This window comes from Pinus tabuliformis, chromosome 3_2, assembly GCF_031772625.1.
Source record: "Pinus tabuliformis cultivar Carrire ecotype Pingquan chromosome 3_2, CPIR1, whole genome shotgun sequence".
Lineage (NCBI taxonomy): Eukaryota > Viridiplantae > Streptophyta > Pinopsida > Pinales > Pinaceae > Pinus > Pinus tabuliformis.
The window spans coordinates 1,148,697,798-1,148,722,431 of record NC_142302.1 but is presented as its reverse complement, the minus strand read 5'-3'; the positions used below and the strand labels follow the sequence as shown (position 1 = coordinate 1,148,722,431).

General features: G+C 31.2%; 1 protein-coding gene across 1 annotated transcript; it reads right to left on the bottom strand.

Annotated features, from left to right (window-relative positions):
- Positions 1 to 6,556: 6,556 nt before the first annotated feature.
- On the bottom strand, positions 6,557 to 10,157 carry LOC149184782 (WAT1-related protein At5g47470-like). The gene is made up of 7 exons (XM_089417703.1): positions 9,608 to 10,157; positions 9,449 to 9,514; positions 9,062 to 9,178; positions 8,126 to 8,399; positions 7,851 to 8,012; positions 7,588 to 7,739; positions 6,557 to 6,927 (listed from the first exon to the last, which is right to left on the bottom strand). Exons 1-7 carry the CDS (start codon positions 9,808 to 9,810, stop codon positions 6,735 to 6,737), a joined length of 1,167 nt encoding a protein of 388 aa, XP_089273829.1. The 5' UTR covers positions 9,811 to 10,157; the 3' UTR covers positions 6,557 to 6,734.
- Positions 10,158 to 24,634: the final 14,477 nt, after the last annotated feature.

Here is a 24,634-nt window from a genome sequence, read left to right as displayed (position 1 = left end):
CAATGTAGCTTTCATTGTTCCCTGTCATCAAAAGATCATCTACATATACCACAAAATATACAACTGTTTTGCCAACTTTCTTGACAAATAAATCAAAATGCTTGAAATTGAGTTTCAGAAGATGCTCAGTTAGTTTTTCATACGAGGCTCGTGATGCTTGTTTGAGGCCAGACAAGGACTTCACAAGTTTGCATACTTTATGTTCATGTCATTTCACAGCAAATCCTTCAGGCTGGGACATAAAAACATTTTCTTTTAGATCTCCATTCAAGAAAGCAGTTTTTACATCCATTTGATGGACTTTCTAACCGTTCTGAGTTGCTAGTGCAAAGAGTGTCTGGATGGTAGCCCATTTTGCTGTGGGGGCAAAAGTCTCCTCATAATCGACCCCTTTCTTCTGTGCAAAACCTTTTTCCACAAGCCTAGCTTTGTGCTTGTCAAGTGAGCCATCAGCTTTATACTTGTTCTTGTAGACCCACTTGCAGCCAATTGGTTTGGTTCCTAGTGGAGGATCAACCAGCTTCCAAGTGTTGTTCTTTATGAGGGCATCATACTCCTTTTGCTTCGCTTCTTTCCATTCATCATGAGAAGCAGCTTCTTTGAAGGAAGTTGGTTCAAAATTTGTAGACAAGTTCAATTCACAATCATAAGAAACATCCATATCAACAGGTGAATTAGAGTCATCTACATCACCTCCATTTTGCCGGTTTGAATTTCTGGTTCCTGTCTTTCCAACTTCATCATGATGAACACTTTCAAGTGTCTTTGTCAGCCACTTTGGGGGACCTTTCTTAGATGGTTCAGGCTGCTCCATTGATTGAGTTGGGACTGAATCAAGATTAAGTCTCCCAATTCTATTAATTACATCACTTAAAGCATCATCCGTTGTTGGAGTTTCATGCGGGGGAGAGTGTTCTTCAGAAGAAGATTCCACATGTTGATCTAGTATAGGAATCCCCCTTCAAGATGTGGAATCTGATTATCAAATTCTTGAAATGATTTTTCTTTTGCGAATCTATCCAAGCGATCAAATTACCGCTCAACAACATTGTCAGTTTTGGATTATTCAAGGAAAATTACATCTCTAGATACAACAAACTTCTTATTTACTTCATCATAGAGGCAGTATGCTTTGGAGGTGTTTGAATACCCCAGGAAGATACACTTACAACTTCTAGCACCAAGTTTGTTTCTATGTACCTTTGGTATCAAAGCATAATAGGTGGAACCAAAGACCCTGAGATGTTTTACTGAAGAAACATGTCCATACCACATTTCATAAGGAGTCTTGTTTCTTATATCATTAGATGGACATCTATTCTTTATATATGCAACACATAGAACAACATCAGCCCAAAACATTATCTTTACATTTTTGAAGAAGAGCATGGATCGTACCATATTTAAGATTGTCCTATTCATTCTTTCAGCTACACCATTCTGTTGGGGATTATAAGGCACAGTTGTTTGATGTTTGATCCCATGTTGGCGAAGATAGTTTTCAAATTCATTTGATGTGTATTCTTTTCCATTATCAATGCGAATAGACCCAATATGATATTGTGCATCATTTTCAATCCATTTATGAAAATTCTTGAATGTTTGAAAAGCATCAGATTTGTTTTTCAATAAATAAACCCAACAGATTTTGGTGTAGTCATCAATAAATGTCATGATATATTTATTTCCATTTGCAGAAGGAACAGGCATTAGACCACATAAATCTGAATGAATGAGTTCAAGTTTTCTATGTGCTCTTGAATGTGAATCATGAAAAGACTGTTTGCTATGCTTTCCTAGAATGCAAGCATCACATTGCTTAAGTTTCCTAGGAATTGTAGGCAAACCAGCAACACCATTTTTCTTCAATAAGCGGAGACTGTCATAGTTCAAATGTCCAAATCTAGCATGCCATAATAAACTTGATGGAAGTGTACCTTCTTCATGATGAGAATTGTATGAGAAATGTTGTGCATGAGCAGAGGCTCCTTGCAGCTTGATAAGCCTTTCTTCTTCTATTCCCATCATGACAAGTGAGTGGTCAGATGCTTTTCTTACCTCAAGCTTGCCATCAAACATATGGAACATGATGCAGAAGAAAGTCTGGAAGACCAGACAGTTTAAGCCTGATTGTGCCAAGCCCTGATGGCTTGATTTTTGATTGATTTGAAAAGTATACTGCTCCATCAACATTGTCAGTGAAATCTTCAAAAAAAAAAATTCTATGAGTCAGTGGCAGGTTGCTCCTGAATCAAACAACCAATCATTTTTCCAAGAATCAAGTGAAGCATTAAATAGATCTTCATTTACTCCAATGTTACATTGTGCCACAACATAGTGAGCGGATTCAGGTGCTTTACCTATGTCTGTATCATCAGTTTTACCTTTCTGTTGGTTTCTTTTCTGCTCAATTTTGTCCCATGGTCGCTTGCATGTAGAGGCATCATGTGATCCATTTCTTTTGCAGCGAATGCAAAGCAAATCTGCCTTTTCTCCTTGAGAATGTCTGCCCCCCTGCCTCTGAAATATCTTCCTCTTCCTCTTCGACCACCTCTTCCTCTTGTAGAATCTTGAGCAGGATGCTTTTCTTTATGAGTAAGGCACACAGCCTCTTCAGAAGATTCAGGGGCTGTCTTCTTTCCAAAAGCTTTCTCTCTTTCAACGAACTTTTTCACAAGAGAGTCAAAGGTTATATCTTTTAGATTTCCATTTGCTTGCAATGACTCAAGATAATTGGAGTAAGTAGGATAAAGTGCCTTGAGAAAAGTGATAAGAGGAATATCCAATTCAACCTTAGTGGATTTGATATCATGCATTATAGACTTTACTTCAGATGCAAGAGAAAGAGGATCATTATTTTGCAGTCCAAGAGTGAAGAGTTTAATCATGAGTTGAACAACTTCAAGTGCAGAATGTGAGTCATAGAGTTCTTTCAGCTTTTGTAAGGCTTCAAAGGTAGTTGAATATGATGAAATATGGCGACTCACCTCTTCATTTACAGATGCAGTGATTAATGCATGAGCTTTGATGTTCTTGTTTTCCCAAATGACGAGCTCTTTATCTGAGGTACGCTGTACTGGTTCATTGTCTCCTTCTCCGACGCACACTCCTTTCCACAGCTCATTGAAAATGAGGGTGTGTTTTATCATCCGGGACCATTCAAGAGGAATATGTAAAAAAATATTTTTTTAATATAGTTTATGTAATTTTTCTAATTTGATTTATGTATTTTTATCATTTTATATTTAATGTGAATAATGATTAAAAAATTGATTAGATTAAATTTGTACAAGTTCAAATAAGTAGTAATTTATTGGATTTTGAATTGGTGGTGAATGAGTGTTAAGGCACTCTTTGTCAAAAAGGTCAATTGTTTAAATTTCTTGTGATTTAGTCCAAAATAAATAAATAAATTATTAAGTAATTAATAATTTTTGAATGTCTATGTTAGTTTTAGAGAAAATATATTTATCAAAGATATTATACATAAATATGTTAAAATATTTTTAGATTTTCTAGGAAAATAGTCAAAAACTATCATATTGTTGAGTAGTCAAGATAACATGAAATGAAACAAAATATCTTATATTTTGCATTTTTCTATACACTTCCTCTGACTTATAACTTTGAATAATAATGTGATTTTATTTAATATTTTAATATTATTAAACATTAAAGTATTATACATTATATTTCAAAAATAAAATTTACTTGAATTCTAATTTATATTCTAATTAATGTGTTTTCAAATAATCAATGCAAAATTATCTTTATTTAATAAATAATATTTTTTATAAATTTAATAAATCTATAATTTTAGATATTTAAATGTTTTTATTGAAAATTTTAAGACATTAAATATTTAAAAATATTATATTATTGTAATTAATAAAAAAAATTACATGTTTAATTTTAAAAAAATATTATATATCTATTTTAATTTAGAATTGATAGATTTCCTTCTTAGGGGACTTTTAATGAAAATGTATTATTTTTTTATTAGATTATGTAACATATTGTTCTTTATTACGTTAGCTAGGCACTATTTACTTTTATAAGTTGTGATATTATTTATTAGTTATTATGGTTTTTAAATATTAAAAAAGAATATTTTTTTATTAAAAATGGTATTTTATGTATAAAAGAGAAGATGCTTAAAATAATATAATGTATAATGGCATGAATGTTTAGGGTGAACACTTCACCTATATTCACGGGTAGGAAGCAACTTATGATAGGAAGAGTACATGACCAAAGTATATATAAAGATGAAGGGAATTAGCGATTAGAGATGAAATACATGATTATTTTGATTACCAAAAGGAAAGAAATTATTAATTAGAATTAAATTATATTAATTTTTTTTGAATTATGATGGGAGGAATTAGAACTAAGGAGTAAAATTAAGAAAAAATATATAAAGGATAAATTTTTGAAATTTTAAGAAATTAGAGATTAAAGATGTTATTTAATATAATGCAGTTTATGTTTTTTTATTTATAATTTAATTTAATTTAAATATTATTATAACTTAAAATTTAATATGAATAATGTTTACAAAATTGATTAAATTAAATTAATATAAGTTTAAATAATTAATTTAATTGATTGTTGAGTATTTAGTTGGTTTTGGGTTAAATTTTCTATATATATATATTTTTTTTTGTAAATCAGCAGTTATATATTAATTCATAAAAATACATAGGATACACAAGGTCATCAACGCATGCTCAAAATTACTGTAAGCAGCTGAACCTATATCTACTAAAACAGAGGCTAACCACGTAGGGCTGCCTAACCAGGGGTCTAAACCAGAAAAAACCATCACTCTCGGCTGCTTGTCAGTAATTCCAAAAGGAAAGAGGACCTGGAGGACCTCCATAGCTACGACAGAGAGATACAAAAACAAGAGAGAGACAAGAAACTGAGAAGCCATTACAGCTTCAAAATCATATAGTCTTTAGTGGGTGCACTTGGGCCTCCCATTGCAGTTACGAACTCGGGCTGTTGAATCCTTTGCGGAGTGGGGTGCTTCTCCTGGCTGGTATCCGTTACCTCCACCGGGACTTCCATCTCAGCATTGGAACCTTGAAGGATGGAGTGCCTGAGGAGACTGATGAGGACACTTAGCTTTTGCGAAAGGATTTAGTCACTGAAATTGAACTCCATGGCATCAAGGTTAGCCAAATTCTCAGTAGAAATGAGGGAGATGGCTTGGTGAGCTCTCTTGATATCTTCAGCCTGCACACTGAGCGCCTTGGCAAGCATGGTCTTCATTCTCCACATTTCTGCTTGGGTTCGAACGAACTGTGTTGCTCTTGTAGTCACTGTACCTGGATCAGAAAGCCAGTCCATTTCCTTCTCCAGATCCATAGCATCCAACCATTCTTCTTCTTCCTCCTATGTAACCGCAGCTTCGAGCTTTTTGATTTTGCGTTTTCTCTCTGAGTGGTCCGGGTTTCATCCGGTTAGCGAAGACATTCCGACTACCCTCACGCGTCATAATGTAATTGCAGGTCGAGGATACAATGAAAATCCTAGCAGCACTGCGATTGTTAAGAAAAGAGCCAGGAGAAAGCAGTGTTCTAATCCCCTGGTTTGACGCCTTAGATATCGCTGAGGGTGGTGAGGTTTGACTTGAGATCTCCCACTTTGCCGTCGGAGATATGCTGTTCCTGCCATAATAACTACCATTACCGTTTCCCATCTCCTGCTCATGATGTCGATTCAGAGCCTTAACTCTGCCACTCTTGAGGCTATTGGTTGAGAGCCATGTGTCCTCCCCTGCGTCCTGTTGAAGGCACCGATCATCTTTTTTGTTGATTGTCCTCCCCGTAATATGAAATGTGTGGGTGACAGAGGGTGACGGAGACTCTTCAGAGAACCAGACACAGAAGTAAGCAAAGCTTTGAGGGCGAAGAGTCGGGCAAGGAGACAAAGATGTAGGAGCTTTTAGGTGAAACACTATAGAAATATACTACAAATAACTACATACAATAAATAATAGGTTGCAAATAATACCATACAATTTAACAAAGCATGGACATAGCCACTACTATGGTACTTGTTTACAACATCGCAGTATAGCCACTGCTATGACACTGGTTTACAACATGCCACTGCGAATGGCACTTGTTTACAACCTGCCTAATTAATTCAATAAACTACATTTTAAATCACAATCTTAAAATTTTATTATACTACTAAATATGCATATAAGATTTAAAATTTCATCTAAATTTAGATAAAGAATCATATAAAATTTCAATTTCAATTTAAAAATTCAAAATCGGTGCAACCAACTCTTTATCGAAATTAATCCATGTAAAACCCTGATAAAGTGGTGAGCAGCATTCATCAGAAATGATTCAAATGATAATATTAAAAAGATTTCAAAATGTAGTTAATGCTTTACAAATTCCCACTTACCAGCAGCTGGTGAGTTGTGAGCATTCACTGACTATACATCATACAAATGATAATGTAAGGATTCAAGAAGATTTCAGAATGTACATTTTCATAGTTCATATGTACTGTTTTTTTTTTTCAAACTGTGCAATATGTTTTTGTCTAATTTGTCAGGTAACCACATTACCTGTGAATCTCGTTAGCATTGAACAGCCGAGAATAATACACAATAGTGTTATAGTGTTGGAATTCTCAGCGATTCTACTGTGTTAATGACTAAGTGTTTATTACAAACATTGCAATTTTTCAACAAAATGTTAGGAATGTCAGTGTAGTAGAGGTGTTTTCACATCCACTACTTCAGAAGAAGGAGGTGGATGCTGATTTTTTTCTCCTTCTGCTGCTATGGCTATATCTGCTTCTTCGTCAGAAGATATTTTGATCTGGGTAGCATCGTCTTGGCTTTTGCCCCACAGAAAAAGGTAGAGACCAATGAATATAAGCATCACGCCCATCAAACTGTTCCAGTGCAGGAAAATCAAGCATTTCAGTTAATTAATCTTGTAAATCTGTAGGCATAATGGGGGAAGAAAGAATAAATTCAAGGTAAGGGTTTCAGAATAGGATTGTGTGAGTAAATTGTAGGGTGGTTCTAGCAAACTTGATTTTGTAAATTTATAAGTAGTTTTTGGGCTCCAATCTATAGTTTTGTCCATAGTATTCTTGTGGAATATAAGCTATTTAAAGGCCAAAAGACTCCACATTAATTTGTCTCACTTATGGAGTCTTTCTGTTTTTAAATATGTTATACTCTACATGAATACTAGGGACAAAATTGTGGAATATAAGCTATTTAAAGGCCAAAAGACTCCACATTAATTTGTCTCACTTATGGAGTCTTTCTGTTTTTAAATATGTTATACTCTACATGAATACTAGGGACAAAACTATAGGTTCTCATTAACCCCAAAAACAACTAATAACTTTACCCAATCAAGTTTACTTGAACCACTCTAACAAAAATTGAAGACTTAAGAATTAGCTATATTCTACATGAATACTACAGACAAAACTATATTAGGTTCTAGTAAGCCCAAAAACAAATAACTTTAGGAAATCAAATTTACTTAATCGACTCTAACACAAATTGAAAAATTGAAAATATGAAAACCCACGCACCTTCCCAGACGCAGCGTGTCACCCAGAACTATAGATGATAAAATTGCTGAGCACACGGTAGACACTGGGCTGAACACTGTAACGAATACTGGCCCTCGTTTCTGCAAACACCATAACTGTAATGGAAATGCCATTGCATTGAATATGATTCCCTGCCAAATTGAATTAATCTTCCACAAATCAGCTTAACCACCTAACAAAAATTTAAGTTATTCATGGCTGGGAAAATTGAGGAGGAACATCATTCATGTATGTAGACTTACTGCAGCGACCACAGTCAAAATCCCAGCCCTATCCAGTATCCATGATGTTGGAATGATGCCTCTGTCAAGAATGGCTATTAGGACAGCAGTTTGGATGGAGCCTAGAATGGCAGTAATTGATGTAAGGGATAGTGTGGCTGGAAATTTCTTCAATGTATCAACCTGCACATGAAATTATAATCATATATTTGATTGGTTGGGGAGCTCTGAAACTTCTAAATACAGAAAAGGGTTATAATTGGGTATCAATTTAATATGCAAGGTGGTAGGGAGACCTGCAATATCATGGTAGTGGATAACATTATCACTGCTGAGATAAGGTAAATACACCCTCTAGTCTGGTTGCCTGAATCTCCCTCGTGTAGAATGGTTTCCACTAGGTGTACTGTATTAGTGTTGGAAATTGATGTTGATTGTCCCCACAGAGGCCAGAGTTGGGCTAGAGTAGGACCTCGAAGGAAACTCATAGCCATTGCTCCACCCACACAAATTACAGTTCCCAGAATTTTGGCTCTGCTGCGAATACACATAACGTCTACTTTCTCCATCCTACACATTTGACACTCACATTAGATTCTAGTCATAATAAATCTAAATGATGTAATCAACTCCAAATGAAAGCAAATATGTGAGCAATTATAATAAATCTAAATGATGTAATCAACTCCAAATGAAAGCAAATATGTGAGCAATTATAAGCTCAAAATAATTTGTTGACCATTAGTAACCTAAATCAAAATAAATTGTTCAGAGTTTCATTTCATTAACCTAAATGAAAGAATCTCCTCCAAATTTCAACTATGTGAACAGTTATAATCTCCTTCCAGTTTAAATAGTTATAAGATACATCAAAATAACTAGTTAATCATGTAAATGAAACAAATCAGCCCCAATGAAAAACATACTCTTTTCAACTTTGCTTAAATTTTTAGTTGTAAAAGAAAAATTGCTCATTCCAATAAGTTTGTAAAAGAAATGGTAAAAGAAAAATTGCTCATTCCAATAAGTTTAAGTTTGTAAAAGAAATGGGAAAAAAACCCAGTATCTTCATCTCAACATACCCAATTTGTTAATTTCAGAAAAAATTGTTAATTTGACCAACTTTACATTCTATCCAGGTGAATGGGTATGGACAAAGATTACCAGTACAACTCCATTCAATCTTCCGAAATATGAAATAGAATCGGTGAGTTAGAAGTACAAGTACTGACCCCAAAGCCCATGCCAGTATGAATATAATGGCGGGGGCCAAGTTGGGCATGGCCGAAGCAAAGGCAGGAGAGGTATCCCTCAATCCCATCAGCAAAAAAGCCTGAAACCCACAGACACTGTAACAAACCAACAGAGCACAAAATGTTTATGAGAATCTCATTTATGATAGTTCACTAATAGTAGCCTGAAACCCACAGACACTGTAACAAACCAACAGAGCACAAAATGTTTATGCGAATCTTATTTATGATAGTTCCCTAGTAGTTTAATTGGCGATGGGCTTGTTTTAAAATATGATGTAAACCATAAAAGTTCAAAAGCCCATGGGCCAAACCAAAAAAATATTTAAATGAAGATGGATCTCAATTTTCAAATATTCAACTCACCCTCCAAGAGACACCAGAAAGAACTGTCCAAGTAGAGGTAAACTCACTGTTGTTGGCCGGTTCTTCCTGCATTCCAAACACGAACCATGGGTTTGAAAATTCTGGAATTGAAAGCTGGAAGGAATATCAAATCAAATGAAAGAATGGGGCCATACTTACTTCTCAAAGAAAAATGCAAATGGGATCAACACCAGTCCTCCAACCCCATTGGAATAAACAATGAAAGCCAGAGGACTCGCCCCCCTTGATAACTCCTTTCCCATTAGAACACCGACCACTGCAGAGCAAATCTGGACACCCACCAAGGAGACATAGATGCCCAACACTTCCAGACTGCAGGAAGGGCGTTTGATGGTATACATTTTTGATCAGATTTTCTTCAATTCAATTACCCCAATTGTTATGTTACAGATCACAACCAAAACTGGGTTTTTTTTTTTTTTTGGAGGTTAGAAGCAAACTCCATGACGGTATGAATCCCGTGCATGAAGAATTGAAGGCCTGCTATAGTATTCTGCAAACAATACCACTGATGAATCCATGATGGTAATTGGATTTTGTGGTAGGTGAATTCAGAAGTTTGAAATTCCTGTGGAGGAGATGCCAACCACATCAACTCATATAACAACTAAACAACGTTGCCAATCACGTGATTACCCTACCCTTCGCTCATCAAACTTGTAAACATACCCAAAAAATTTATTAACCTATCCGTTAGTCTACCTGTTATATATTTTGGAGTTTTCTCTGGTACTTGTAAACATACCCAAAAAATTTATTAACCTATCCGTTAGTCTACCTGTTATATATTTTGGAGTTTTCTCTGGTATAATTTTGATGTGGAATTGGTTTTGAATTCAGTAAATTTATTAGAATTACAATGACTTTTACATAAGGTTAGTTTTTCAGAATTTTAAAGATTAAAAATCAAAATTTAACCCAAAAAAATGGTTCAGAATTTTAAAAGATTAAAAATCAAAATATCTTAACCTTAACCGCATCCCTATTAATCAGTACATGGAAATGACAAGACTGACAACACCCATTTTGTACTTTGTTTAACAGCACACGGAATTCCAACTAAACCTCCATATTGGGTGGAGCATTCAGAGGAGGAGATCGCTTTCTCGTTTGTGTATAGAATTAAACTTCATAAAATTGATGGATCGCTTTTTCGTTTGTGTGTAGAATTAAACTTCATAAAATTGATGGGTAGTCTCATTCAGGGCGAGCATGTTTCGTTTCATTGACCCATGAAAATTACAAAGTGATAACAGTGCTTTTTGTGATTTGATTCAGAGTCCATATCCATGTGCAGGAATTTTTTTATTAAAACAGTTTTCCTGGCTAAGACTAGAGGAGAAATTTTCTCCTCTTTTATGTACAAAATTACAGATCTACATAAAATGAGGTAGGTATTCTCTTTCATCAAACCATACAAATTATGAAAACTGATGAGAGTGATTTGTAATTACACATCAACATAAAATGGGGTAGGTATTCTCATTCATCAAACCATGGAAATTATGAAAACTGATAAGAGTAGTTTGTAGTTTGATTAATAATACATCAACATAAAATGGTAGGTATTCTCATTCATCATACCATGGAAATTATGAAAACTGATAAGAGTGATTTGTAGTTTGATTAATAATACATCAACATAAATTCTCATTCATCATACCATAGAAATTATGAAAACTGATAAGAGTAATTTGTAATTTGATTAATAATCCATAATACTGTCTAAGAAATTTCAACTAAAAAAGTAGAAATTCAAAGAAATTTTCCCTCTTTTGAGTGGATTGTCTCATTCATCAACCCATATGGTTATGACAACTGAAAACAATGATTATGTAATTTGGTTAGCAATCATTATCAATATCTAAACAATTTCAATTAATCAAACTTTTCTTATTCAGTGGAACATTCAAAACATACATTGAGGAGGTTTTGGCTTTCTCCTCCTCCCTTGTATATAAAAATATACAATCTTGTAAAATTATTGATTAGTAGTTGTGGCTTTTAATTAAAATGTATTGTTGTTTTGCTAAGGTGGGAAAGTCTTGTTTTCCTTTTTTGGATTGTGATATAATTTATTAATTATTATATATTTTAAATAAGGGAAGGATTATTTTAATAAACTATATATTTTTGTAAAATTGTTGAGTAGTTGTTTTTTAATTAAAATATATAGTTGTTTAGTTAGGATAGCTAATTTTTTTGTTAGGGTAGGTAATTGTTTGCTTTTTGATAATTATTATACACCTTAAATAAGGGAAGGACTATTTTTAATAAGATAAAATATATTTTACAATTAAAATGAAAGGAATATGTAAAAAAATATAATATAGTTTATGTAATTTTTCTAATTTGATTTATGTATTTTTATCATTTTATATTTAATGTGAATAATGATTAAAAAATTGATTAGATTAAATTTGTACAAGTTAAAATAAGTAGTAATTTATTGGATTTTAAATTGGTGGTCAATGAGTGTTACATTAAGACACTCTTTGTCAAAAAGGTCAATTGTTTAAATTTCCTGTGATTTCGTCCAAAATAAATAAATAATTTATTAAGTAATTAATAAATTTTGGATGTCTATGTTAGTTTTAGAGAAAATATCTGTATCAAAGATATTATACATGAATATGTTAAAATATTTTTAAATTTTCTAGGAAAAAAGTAAAAAACTATCATATTGTTGAGTAGTCAAGATAACATGAAATGCAACAAAATATTTTATATTTTGCATTCTTCTATACACTTCCTCTAACTTATAACTTTGAACAGTAATATGATTTTATTTAATATTTTAATATTATTAAACATTAAAGTATGTTATATTTCAAAAATAAAATTTACTTGAATTCTAATTTATATTCTAATTAAAGTTTTTTCAAATAATCAATGCAAAATTATCTTTATTTAATAAATAATATTTTTTATAAATCTATAATTTTAGATATTTAAATGTTTTTATTGAAAACTTTAAGACATTAAATATTTAAAAATATTATATTACTGTAATTAATAAAAAATAAATTTTGCATGTTTAATTTTAAAAAAATATTATAGATTTATTTTAATTTAGAATTGATAGATGTCTTTTTTAGGTGACTTTTAATTAAAATGTATTATTTTTTTATTAGATTAGGTAACATATGGTTCTTTATTATGTTAGCTACGCACTATTTACTAGCTAGGCACTATTTACTTTTATAAGTTGTGATATTATTTATTAGTTATTATGGCTTTTAAATATTAAAAAGGAATAATTTTTATTAAAAATAGTATTTTATGTATAAAAGAGAAGATATTTAAAATAATATAATGTATAATGGCATGAATGTTTTGGGTGAATACTTCACCTATATTCATGGGTAGGAAGCAACTGGTGATAGGAAGAGTGTATGACCAAATTATATATAAAAATGAAGGGAATTAGCTATTAGAGATGAAATACATGATTATTTTGATTACCAAAGGGAGAGAAATTATTAATTAGAATTAAATTCTATTGATTTTTTTAATTATGTTGGGAGAAATTAGAACTAAGGAATAAAATTAAGAAAATATATATAAAGGATAAATTTTTGAAATTTAAAAAAATTAGAGATTAAAGATGTTATTTAATATAATGTAGTTTATGTTTTTTTATTTATAATTTAATTTAATTTAAATATTATTATAATTTTAAATTTAATATGAATAATGTTTACAAAATTGATTAATTTTATTGAAGAATCTTCGGCGAAAATCACATAGAAAAACTTATGTCGACGCGTTTCGAACCATCCAGTGTGGTTCATCGTCAGGACAAGTTGAATGAGCAGATCACATTTAGCACATTAAATAGACATGGCAGAGAATCCATGACTCAACGGCTAAAAATAACAGCTATCATAGAAAAGCTTATGTCGACGCGTTTCGAACCATCCAGTGTGGTTCATCGTCAGGACAAGTTGAATGAGCAGATCACATTTAGCACATTAAATAGACATGGCAGAGAATCCATGACTCAACGGCTAAAAATAACAGCTATGATAACGGCTAGTTTGACCAAGAAAAAGGGAAATTTATTATTATTAATAATATTCTCTTTTTTTTAAGTAAATCAAAAACTAATAATTTCAAGTATGTTGAAAAATTAAAATGAATAAAATTAAAAATTATATAAAATGAATTACTTTTAAAATTTTAATAGTTAGTTATAAACGTCAAACATATTATTGTAACAAAGATTGTGAAACTGAGATCTAATGTGGTTATACGCGGGGCACTCTAAGAGGAAGTGGTTTTCATCCTTGATGTTCATATTCTCACATATATGGCAGATCCTTTCCGTCCATGGCGTTTTAGGAATTGCCCAACGACCTGTTTCACTATGGAGCTCATGAGAATTCGTTCTAATCTTTGCTATATTAATTTTCTTCTTTGAGCTAGTTAAAATAGAGAGATATTTTTGATCTTCTAGGGTGGGGTTGATGACCTTCTTATAATAACTTAATTTTCTTTGCTATATTAATTTTCTTCTTTGAGCTAGTTAAAATAGAGAGATATTTTTGATCTTCTAGGGTGGGGTTGATGACCTTCTTATAATAACTTAATTTTCTTTTAGCCGCTAAATCTTTCTCACACCACATTTTTTCTTTGAACTTAGAAGTAACAATATCTTTAATGTTATTTATGTTTTGCAATGCATCATTTTCGTTGATCTCCCAATAGTTTAACCAGACCCTTGTGTCTTTATGCCACCCTCGATTGAGCCTTAGGTGGTTTTGGCTAGAATTTAAAGCTAGCTTAGGAAGTCTATGATCGTCTATGTTACTGATTTTGTGCTTGTACAATAGAAACCTAACCATAGCTAGGCTCTCAATAGGGGAAAGACTTGCTTCTATAAGGAGAATAGGATAGGGTGTATTACTTTTAATTTTCAGGTTATAAGTTATAAAGCGCTTTTGGATTTGCTCGATCTTTCTCCATGATTCTCTGGAGATTAATTTTAAATTAATCTAATTTAAAACTAATATACTTTTGGGTTCCTTAAATTAATTGTTTTTATTGTAATATCTTTCTTTTTTTGATGAACATTTACTCTATGTTCAACTTTTATAACTAAAAAATATTTAAAGTAATTCATTATAGTGAGCTCGGGAGGTTTCTCTCCAAGCTTTTTGAGCATAGGAATAAAATCTTAAATCAAAATAGATAATTTGTTTCTTTAGGTCCGATAGACCATTATTTGGTCTCAGCGGAGGTTAACCATCATCATCATCATCATCATCATCATCATCATCATCATCATCATCATCATCATCATCATCATCATCATCATCATCATCATCATCATCATCATCATCATCATCATCATCATCATCATCATCATCATCATCATCATCATCATCATCATCATCATCATCATCATCATTTTTTTTAATTTAATTCATTTTAATTTTTCAACATATTATTATTAATATTTTATTATTTATTATCTATTTATTTATTTATTTATTTTTTGATTTTCTTATTATTAATTTTAGGTTTAAAAATAAATATTATTAATAATAACAATATGTTTGACGTTTATAACTAACTATTAAAATTTTAAAACTAATTCATTTTATATAATTTTTAATTTTATTCATTTTAATTTTTCAACATATTTGAAATTATCAGTTTTTGATTTACTTAAAAAAAAAAGAGAATATTAATAATAATAATAAATTTCCCTTTTTCTTGGTCAAACTAGCCGTTATCACAGCTGTTATTTTTAGCGGTTGAGTCATGGATTCTCTGCCATGTCTATTTAATGTGCTAAATGTGATCTGCTCATTCAACTTGTCCTGACGATGAACCACACTGGATGGTAAGTTTTTCTATGTGATTTTCGCCAAAGATTCTTCAATAAAATTGATATGGATCACAGAAGTCTCAGTTCAATAAAATTGATTAAATTAAATTAATATAAGTTTAAATAATTAATTTAATTGATTGTTGAGTATTTAGTTGATTTTGGGTTAAATTTTCTATATTATTTGTAAAGAAAATTAAAATTAATATCTTAAAAATGTTAGGTATAAATGTAGTGAAACATTTCCTAAGTTTCCTATATTATCTGTAGTCATCACATTGCATTCATGTTTGTTGGAATCGTTTCTAACCAACCTCTGTGGTTCATCATCAAGATTAGATCCATGAGTGAATAAGTCAGAACTCAATGAGGTTTAAATAAGGGTAGTAGCCGACATGTGAGATGATGTAATTTATTTTTGTTATAATTTTTTTATTTTAATTTTATTATTAATTTAATAATCATTTTAGTTATTGTTTTTAATTCCTAATTTAATATCTAGATTTACTTTTTTAGATTAAAATTAGGATTAGAATCATAAATATTAATTAGTGACTAATAATTATCTGTATAATTAATTAATTTTATTAATTATATGATTGAAATGAATATTAATGATATACACTTTTTAATTAAATACTCTTTATTTTATTTTAGTAATAAGTGGTATGAATATATCTTAATTTTAAGTTATGATTCAATGATTAAAAATAAAATAAAATAAAATCATAATTAACACCTAGTGACTAATAATGATTAAAAACTAATTTATTGTTATGCACAATAAATTAATTTTTATTATTAATTCCAAAAATGAATTTAATATTTTGAAATTAAATTAAATATATATTTTTTTACCTTTATTATTTTTGTGAATGATGATGCAAAGATTAAATTTTTGTAAACTTTAATTATATTTCATGCACTATTGATAATTAATTTATAAAGGTTTTTATTATAGAGTTGAATATGATGATTGCTATTGGATTCAATTAAACTAAAGTTATTAGACAAAAAAAAAATTAAAATGACTTAAAATAATAATTATAAAAAGTGTTTATTCTGGATGATTTAAAGAAAAAGGTTTAATGAATTTAGGGCTAGTGTCATAAAGAGGAAGCCTCCATGATCTTCCTCTTTATGACACTGGTCCTAAATTCATTAAACAATTTTCTTTAAATCATTAAGAATAAACACTTTTTATAATTATTATTTTAAGTCATTTCAATTTTTTTTAAATTTTCTTAATCTAATAACTTTAGTTTATTAGATATCATTTTTGGGATTCAACTGCGTTAAGTAAGTCATTCAAAGTATGACCATTTCCATGAGAGGTAGTCGTAAAGTGACTAATTTCTCATGATTTAATTGAATCCAATATCAATCATCATATTCAACTCTATAATAAAAACCTTTATAAATTGATTATCAATAGTGCATAAAATATAATTAAAGTTTACAAACATTTAATCTTTACAACATCATTCAAAAAAATATTAAAGGATATTTTTTTTATTTAATTTAATTTCAAAATATTAAATTCATTTTTGGAATTAATAATAAAAATTAATTTATTGTGCATAACAATAAATAGTTTTCACTAGGTATTAATTATGATTTTATTTTTAATCATTGAATCATAACTTAAAATTAAGATATATTCATACCACTTATTACTAAAATAAAATAAAAAGTATTTAATTAAAAAATGTATATCATTAATATTCATTTTAATCATATAATTAATAAAATTAATTAATTATACAGATAATTATTAGTTAGTTGATAATCGCTCATTAATATTTATGATTCTAATCTTAGTTTTAATCTAAAAAAGAAAAACTAGATATTAAATTAGGAATTAAAAACCAATAACTAAAATAACTATTAAATTAATAATAAAATTAAAATAAACAAATTATAACAAAACTAAATTACATCATCTAACATTTCGGCTAATATTCATTCCTATCCTAACTCCTTATTTAAACCTCATTGAGTTTTGAATTATTCACTCATGGATCTAATCCTAATGATGAACCACAGTAGTTGGTTCGAAACGTTGATTCCAACAAACATGAACACGATTTCCTATATATATCTTTTAAAATTTTCATATTGCTGAATAGTGACAAATAAAATAATTTATATTTTGTCTGCTTTTGTACACTTCTTCCAACTTTTGTAATTTGATTCAGAGAGTTTATATCCGTGTGTAGGAAATTTTATTAAAATGATTTTTTTATTATTTTTTTTTTCAAGTTTTTGTGATTCATAATGAATTAAGCAAAGTCTTTTTAGTAGAAATCATATAAGAGAAATTTTTGGCCAACATTTTTCGAACCAATAAGTGTGAGTAAGACTATTTCTTTTATTTTAAGTACAAAATTACTCATCAACATAAGTAGATATTCTCATTCATCAAACCATAAAATTATGAAAACTGATAAGAGTGATTTGTAATTACACATCAACATAAAATGAGGTAAGTATTCTTATTATCAAACCATGGAAATTATAAAAACGGATGAAAGTAATTTGTAGTTTGATTACTGATCCATAACACTGTGTAAGAAATTTCAAGTAAACAATTGGAAATTCAAAGAAGTTTTCCCTCCTTTGGATGGATTGTCTCATTCATCAACCCATATGGTTATGACAACTGAGAACAATGATTATGTAATTTAGTTAGCAATCTTTATCAATATCCAATCAATTTCAACTAAACAAACTTTTCTTATTCAGTGGAACATTCAAAACGCATTGATGAGGTGGTCGCTTTCTCCTTCTCCCTTGTATATAAAAATATACGTTCTTGTAAAATTATTGATCAGTACTTGTGGCTTTTAATTAAAATGTATTATTGTTTTGTTAGGGTAGGAAAGTTTTGTTTGTTTTTTTGGGTTGTGATATAATTTATTAATTATTATATATTTTAAATATGGGAAAGATTATTTTTAATAAACTATATATTTTTGTAAAATTGCTGAGTAGTTGTTTTTTAATTAAAATATATAGTTGTTTCGTTAGGGTAGGTAATTGTTTGCTTTTTGATATGTTGTGAAATTATTTATTAATTATTATATATTTTAAATAAAGGAAAGATAATTTTTAATAAGATAAAATATATTTTACAAATAAAATGAAAGAAATATGTAAGAAAATATAATATAGTTTATGTAATTTTTCTAATTTGATTTATGTATTTTTATGATTTTATATTTTGTTAGAGGATCCAAAAATAAAATATTATCATAGGTTATAAAGTTAGAATAAAATAATTATTAATTTAATATTATAAATTAATAATTATTAATCTAGAATATTTAATTATTAAATGTAGACATTTAGAATTAGAATATTGTTGTAAAAAGATATGACTCTACAAATGTGTCGTATTTTAGGCTCTAATTTAGGAGAATTGTTAGTAAGTTGTTTAAATAGCTTTTATTGTAAATGGACACTTGTTATTTTATAAGTGATCCATAATTAGAGGTAGTTAGGACATTGAGCTTATAAATAGCTCATTGCAAGAGTGTTTTGTTGTTCGGGTGTAAACTCTTGCAAAATTCCAGATGTAATTTATTTTCTTATTAATAAAATTACGTGTCTGAGGACACTTCTGCATTATTGTGGTATCAGAGCTCCAATAATGCTGCAGTTGATGTGAGGAGAAGATTCCAACTCTATAGGCACATGGAAAACTCCATTAATTTGGTCAGTTAATATTTGGTATCTAACTTTTTTTCTGGAAAAGAAATTTAATTATATCATTGATTTTAGATTGAGTTGAAATCAATGGATTGCTTGTCACAGTAGGCATTCATAAGTTTGAGCAATTGAGTGCTCCGCTTAATCCGAAAAAAATACCTTTGCATTAATTTGGGTACTGTAAAGTACCACTTTTCTTTTCGATTGGAGCCCCCATTTTTCTTGGGGTTGTGCTTGAATACCTAGCAGCTGAGGTTTCAAAGGTTTTTGCATTTGACATCCATCTCGATGCTCGAATTGGCAAGGTGTGCTACTTGGCGATGGAATGAATGTTCTGGGCAATATCAGTGCCCTGATACTCTTCTTAGTCCCCATGTGAGTTTAACCCAACCTATTTTTAATGAGAAAGTGCGAAAGTTTTTTTATTGAGAGAATGTTTTTGGATAAAACCATGGAGAATTTTAATCTTATTCAATGTCTTAGTCCCCATAATTATGATATGGAAGATTGTTAGGAGGAAATTGACGGAAGACTTCTAAGGATTTCCTTATGTTACTACACTTATGAATTGCTTGCTTGCTGCATGGTATGGCCTGCCCTTTATATCACCTAATAACATTCTGCTGACCACGGTTAATGGAATTGGGGCTGTTCTGGAATTCTCCTACGTGATCATGTTCCTCTTCTATATTGACGACAAGAAATATTGGGTGAAAATTTTTTGGTCTTTTGGTGAAAATTTGTTTGATGATTGCAGTATTTTGGCAACTGAAATTCAAGGCAGAGATAAATTCACCTGATCAGTGATAAAGGGTCTTGTGAGCACATAAGGGGTTGATTTAGTTCAATTTTCTTATATTAATCAAATGATGTGGGAGGGTAGCAATTGAAATGGCTATCTAAATCAATCCCAGAAGAGATCTGAAATCACCTTTGGAATGCAGTGTTCTATTGTTTCACCCATGGGGTTATAGTGACCAGAATTTATTTTGGAGCAATAAGGAAACTTAATGGAGAGATATGCATTTTTTTTGTAATAGAGAGATACAATTTTTTTTTGTAATGGAGAAATAAGGTGAGTTGGGTAATTTCTCAAAGAAGTGTTTTTTATTTAAATTTGGGTTCATCACATTGTAACTCAAAGTAATTTTACTTTGAGGGGGGGTAGCAATTTGTTTTTACGAGGATTTGCAAGAGCATTGTAAAAGTAAAATTTTGAAAGTTACCTTGTAAATATTTGAGAAATTGACTAGAGCCAAGTGCAAAGCTCAGTCATTTTCTCTTGTTTCAATGACTATACGAGGGTCAAGGCCAAGCCCCGATAGATCGTTTTCTTTTTGCGTAGTGTGTTGCATGTTGTGTTGCCCATCTTGATATTTTTTTTGAGCCCGATTCTTGGTGTGAAGCTTCAACACTACAATGTCAAAGTTGATTAATTTGTTTTCTGATTCCGACAAACTTGAAGGCACAAAATCTTACAAAACATGGCAACGCCTCATCGAAAGCACTCTCATTTATAATGAACTTTGGCATGATATATGTGATGGTGATATTAAGCCAAATAAACCCACAGATGCAGCTGCACTAGAAAAATGGGAAGTTAAGAATGCCAAAGCATTAACTCTCATTAAATCTTCTATTAATGATGAAATGTATGTCCATATAGCAAATTCTACAGATGCATGGTCTACTTTGCGAATTTTTAAAGACTTCTTTGATACTCAGCTTGAATCAAGGAAAGTTGATCTACAATTAAAATTGTTGCAACAAAAATTGACTAAAGGAGGTGATGTCATTGAATACATCTCTAGAATTAAGAGTATTAAGTAGGAAATCATTAATGATGGTTTTCAAGCAGTAGATGATAGTTTTATGGTCACAATTTCAATTGATGGGCTTCCTTCTTCCTACACACATTTTTTGGAAACTCTACAATTAACTAGAAAGTTAGAGAAGCTAAAGTTTGATGAGATGAGTGAAATGTTGGTTCAACATGATAAAACCTTTGGGAAGAAAAAGAAAGTTGGTGAAGATGTTTTTTTCACAGAGGCCAGCACTAGTAAATCATCAACTGACAGTTCTAGAAGCAAAGGCAGAGGGAATTTCAATCAGAATCAAGTAGCACATAATGTACAAAGTCTAGGTCGAAGCCAAAGCAGAGGAAACAACTTTAACATTGGCAACAGTTCAGGCAGGAGTAATTTTCAAGGCAGAGGAAACAGTCAAGGAAGAGGCTATTTTCAAGGAAGAGGCTATTTTCAATGAAGAGGAAATAATCAAGGTAGAGGACAACCTTAAAACAGAAGTCAAGGCAGAGGACAATTTTCGACAGAGGACAATCTCCAGGAAGAGGAAGAGACTTAAGTCAAATTGTGTGTCGAAGATGTAACAAAATTGGACATTATGTTGAAGATTGTCGAACTTCTATTGATAAAATACCCAAGTTTCATCAGCACTTAGCACAATTTGCAAATGATCAAGATGATGATGGTTCATAATATGTCTTTACTTCTTCGCCGATATTACAACTTTCCTCCTATCTTAAAAGTGATTATGAAGATGCTTGGATCTTGGATTTAGGAGCAACTCAGCACATGACTTGTCGACGTGACTTCTTTTGGAATTTTCAAGATTGTCAACTTAATTCCATCTTTCTTACAGATGATACAAAACATACTCCTTATGGAAAATGTGCAGTTAAAGTTTCTCTCCTTGGCATTGGAGAAAAAATGATTTCAAATGTATGGTATGTACCAACCTTTAAGAAGAATTTGTTATCTTAGTCACGATTCGACAAGTAGGACATCAGGTAATTATGGAAGATGGCTTAGTTAAGCTTAATTCAGTCAAACAGAGCTTGCTAATTGTGATGACAGGTTATGAAGATGGAAAATTGTTAAGGATGAAAGGGACAGTTATTCCAAGTCATTCTGACTTTTCAGGGGTAGTGACTACAGGAATTTCACCTATAATATTGTGGCATGTAAGATATGGACATTTAAATTTTGAAAGTCTTTCTCAGTTGCAAAAACAAGGGATGGTTAAGGGACTTCCAACTTTCAAAAAAGAAAATGAAAAATGTGAAGCTTGCATTTATGGAAAACAAAGTCGAGAAAGTTTTCCAACAAGTTCATGGTGTGCAAACAGGTTGCTGCAACTAGTTCACAGTGATGTTTTTGGACCACTACAAACTTCATTAGGTGGTTGCAAATATTTCTTACTATTCATTGATGATTTCAGTAGAATGAATTGGGTTTATTTCTTGAAGCAAAAGTCAAAAGCATTTGAAAAGTTTAAAATTTTTTGCCAACTTGTTGAAAATGAAGTCAAAGAAAAGATAGGAACTCTCATGACAGATAATGGGGGAGAATTCACTTCAAATGAATTCAAAACTTATTGCAGCGATAATGGCATAAGAAGACATCTTACAAATGTTTACACTCCACAACAAAATGGAGTAGTAGAAAGAATGAATCACACCTTGTTAGGAATGGCGAGATCTATGTTAACTTTCAAAAAGTTAAGTCCAACATATTGGGCAGAAGCAATTCATACATCTGTCTACTTAAGAAACAGATCTCCAACTGTTTCTTTAGACAGAATCACACCTTATGAAGCTTAGTTTGGTTTCAAACCTTGAGTTAAACATCTTAGAGTTTTTGGATCAGTATGTTATGCCTTAGTTCCGAAAGAAAAAAGAGCTAAGCTTGACTCAAGAAGTTTGAAGTGCACAATGATTGTATATTCTAATGAGAAGAAAGGGTACCGTCTTTTGACCAATGGAAAATTTAATGTGAGCAGGGATGTAATTTTTGATGAAACAGAGAGTAAGAGTGCTGAAGAAATAGAAAGTCTTCTTCAAAAGTTAGAAACTAAAGGCAGTCAAAGAAAAGGAAATAGGCAAAGTCAACCAAATTCACCAAATTGGTATGAACTTGATTTTCCTTCATCTGAAGATGATTCATCCATTCTATCTACTTCAACAACACCATCTGGATCTTCTAGCAGTTCATCTGCATCTCCAAGTAGCAGCAGTTCTTCTAACAGTGATTCTCCACCTCCAGAATCTTCAATTGATCGACAAACATCAATTTACATTAATCCTCTTTACAGTTATGGTTACTTTTCAGAATCTCAAACAAGTGAGCATCAATTCTACCAAATGGGTAGTTCAACTTTTGAAAGATGTAAGGCTTGATGAGCAGAATAAAATAAGAACGAGGAAGTCACATAGAAGTGAAGGAAATTTTGCCTTGATAGCAAATGATTTTACTGAACCTTCCACATACAACAAAGCCGTAAAACATAAAGAATGGAAATAGGCTATGATTGAAGAATATCGAGCAATAATTGATAAGAACACAGGAAACTTGTTGATTGTCCTCAAAATGTTAAAACAATAGGATGTAAATGGGTTTACAGAGTTAAGTATAATCAAAATGGAGAACTTGAAAAGTATAAAGCAAGACTTGTGGCTAAAGGTTTTGCGCAGCATGAAGGCATTAATTATGAGGAAACTTTTGCTCCTACAGCTAAATGGAGCACCATCCGATTAACACTTGCATTGGCCGCTCAGAAAGGATGGAAAGTTCATCAAATGGATGTAAAAAGTGCTTTTCTCAATGGGGATTTACAGGAAGAAGTATATATGACACAACCACCAGGTTTTGAAATTGAAGGGCAGGAACATAAAGTCTGCAAATTGATCAAGGCTTTATATGGGTTAAAACAAGCTCCCCGAGCTTGGTATGCCAAAATGGATGAATACCTTAGGAAAGTTGGTTTTCAACGAAGTGAATTTGATGATACTTTTTATGTGCGACAACAGGGTATTCTTGTTATGTATGTAGATGATTTGATCATTACTGGAAATGATGATGATCATATTACACAGGTGAAAACGGAGTTACATGCAGGTTTTAAGATGACAGATTTGGGATTACTTTACTACTATCTTGGAGTTGAAGTCTTCCAACGTCCACATCATATTTTCATTTCTCAGAGGAAGTATGCAGCAGAGGTTCTTCAACGATTTGGAATGCACGATTGCAAGCCCGTTCTTACCCCCATGGAGCAAAACTTGAAACTTTCAAAATTTAAAGGGGGGGAAACGGTGGATAGAACCACTTATAGACAGTTGATTGGCAGCTTGATTTATTTGAACAACACTCGCCTTGATCTATCTTATGCAGTCAGTATTCTTTCACGTTTTATGCAGGAACCAAGAGATAGCCACTGGAATGCAGCCAAAAGAGTTCTTTGATATATCCAAGGAACAAAAGATTTTGGTCTTCTTTACAAAAAGACTAAAAACTTTGTACTTGGTAGTTTTTCAGATGCCAACTTTGCTGGAAGTATTGATGATCGAGCATCAACATTAGGTTATTTAATGAGCATGGGGTCAGCAGCAGTGTCTTGGAGTTGTAAGAAACAAGCTACAGTGGCCACTTCTTCAATAGAAGTAGAGCACATTTCAACATGGGAAGCAACATGTGAATAATGATTAAAAAATTGATTAGATTAAATTTGTACAAGTTCAAATAAGTGGTAGTTTATTGGATTTTGAATTGATGGTGAATGAGTGTTACATTAAGGCACTCTTTGTCAAAAATTCAATT

Excerpts from the sequence above, each read along its gene's own strand:
- LOC149184782 (XM_089417703.1), bottom strand. The coding sequence starts at position 9,810 with ATGTATACCATCAAACGCCCTTCCTGCAGTCTGGAAGTGTTGGGCATC. Across the intron at positions 9,179-9,448 it reads TTTCTGGTGTCTCTTGGAGG|TGTCTGTGGGTTTCAGGCTT; the intron begins GTGAGTTGAATA and ends GGTTTGTTACAG. Across the intron at positions 6,928-7,587 it reads GACACGCTGCGTCTGGGAAG|TTTGATGGGCGTGATGCTTA; the intron begins GTGCGTGGGTTT and ends GCACTGGAACAG.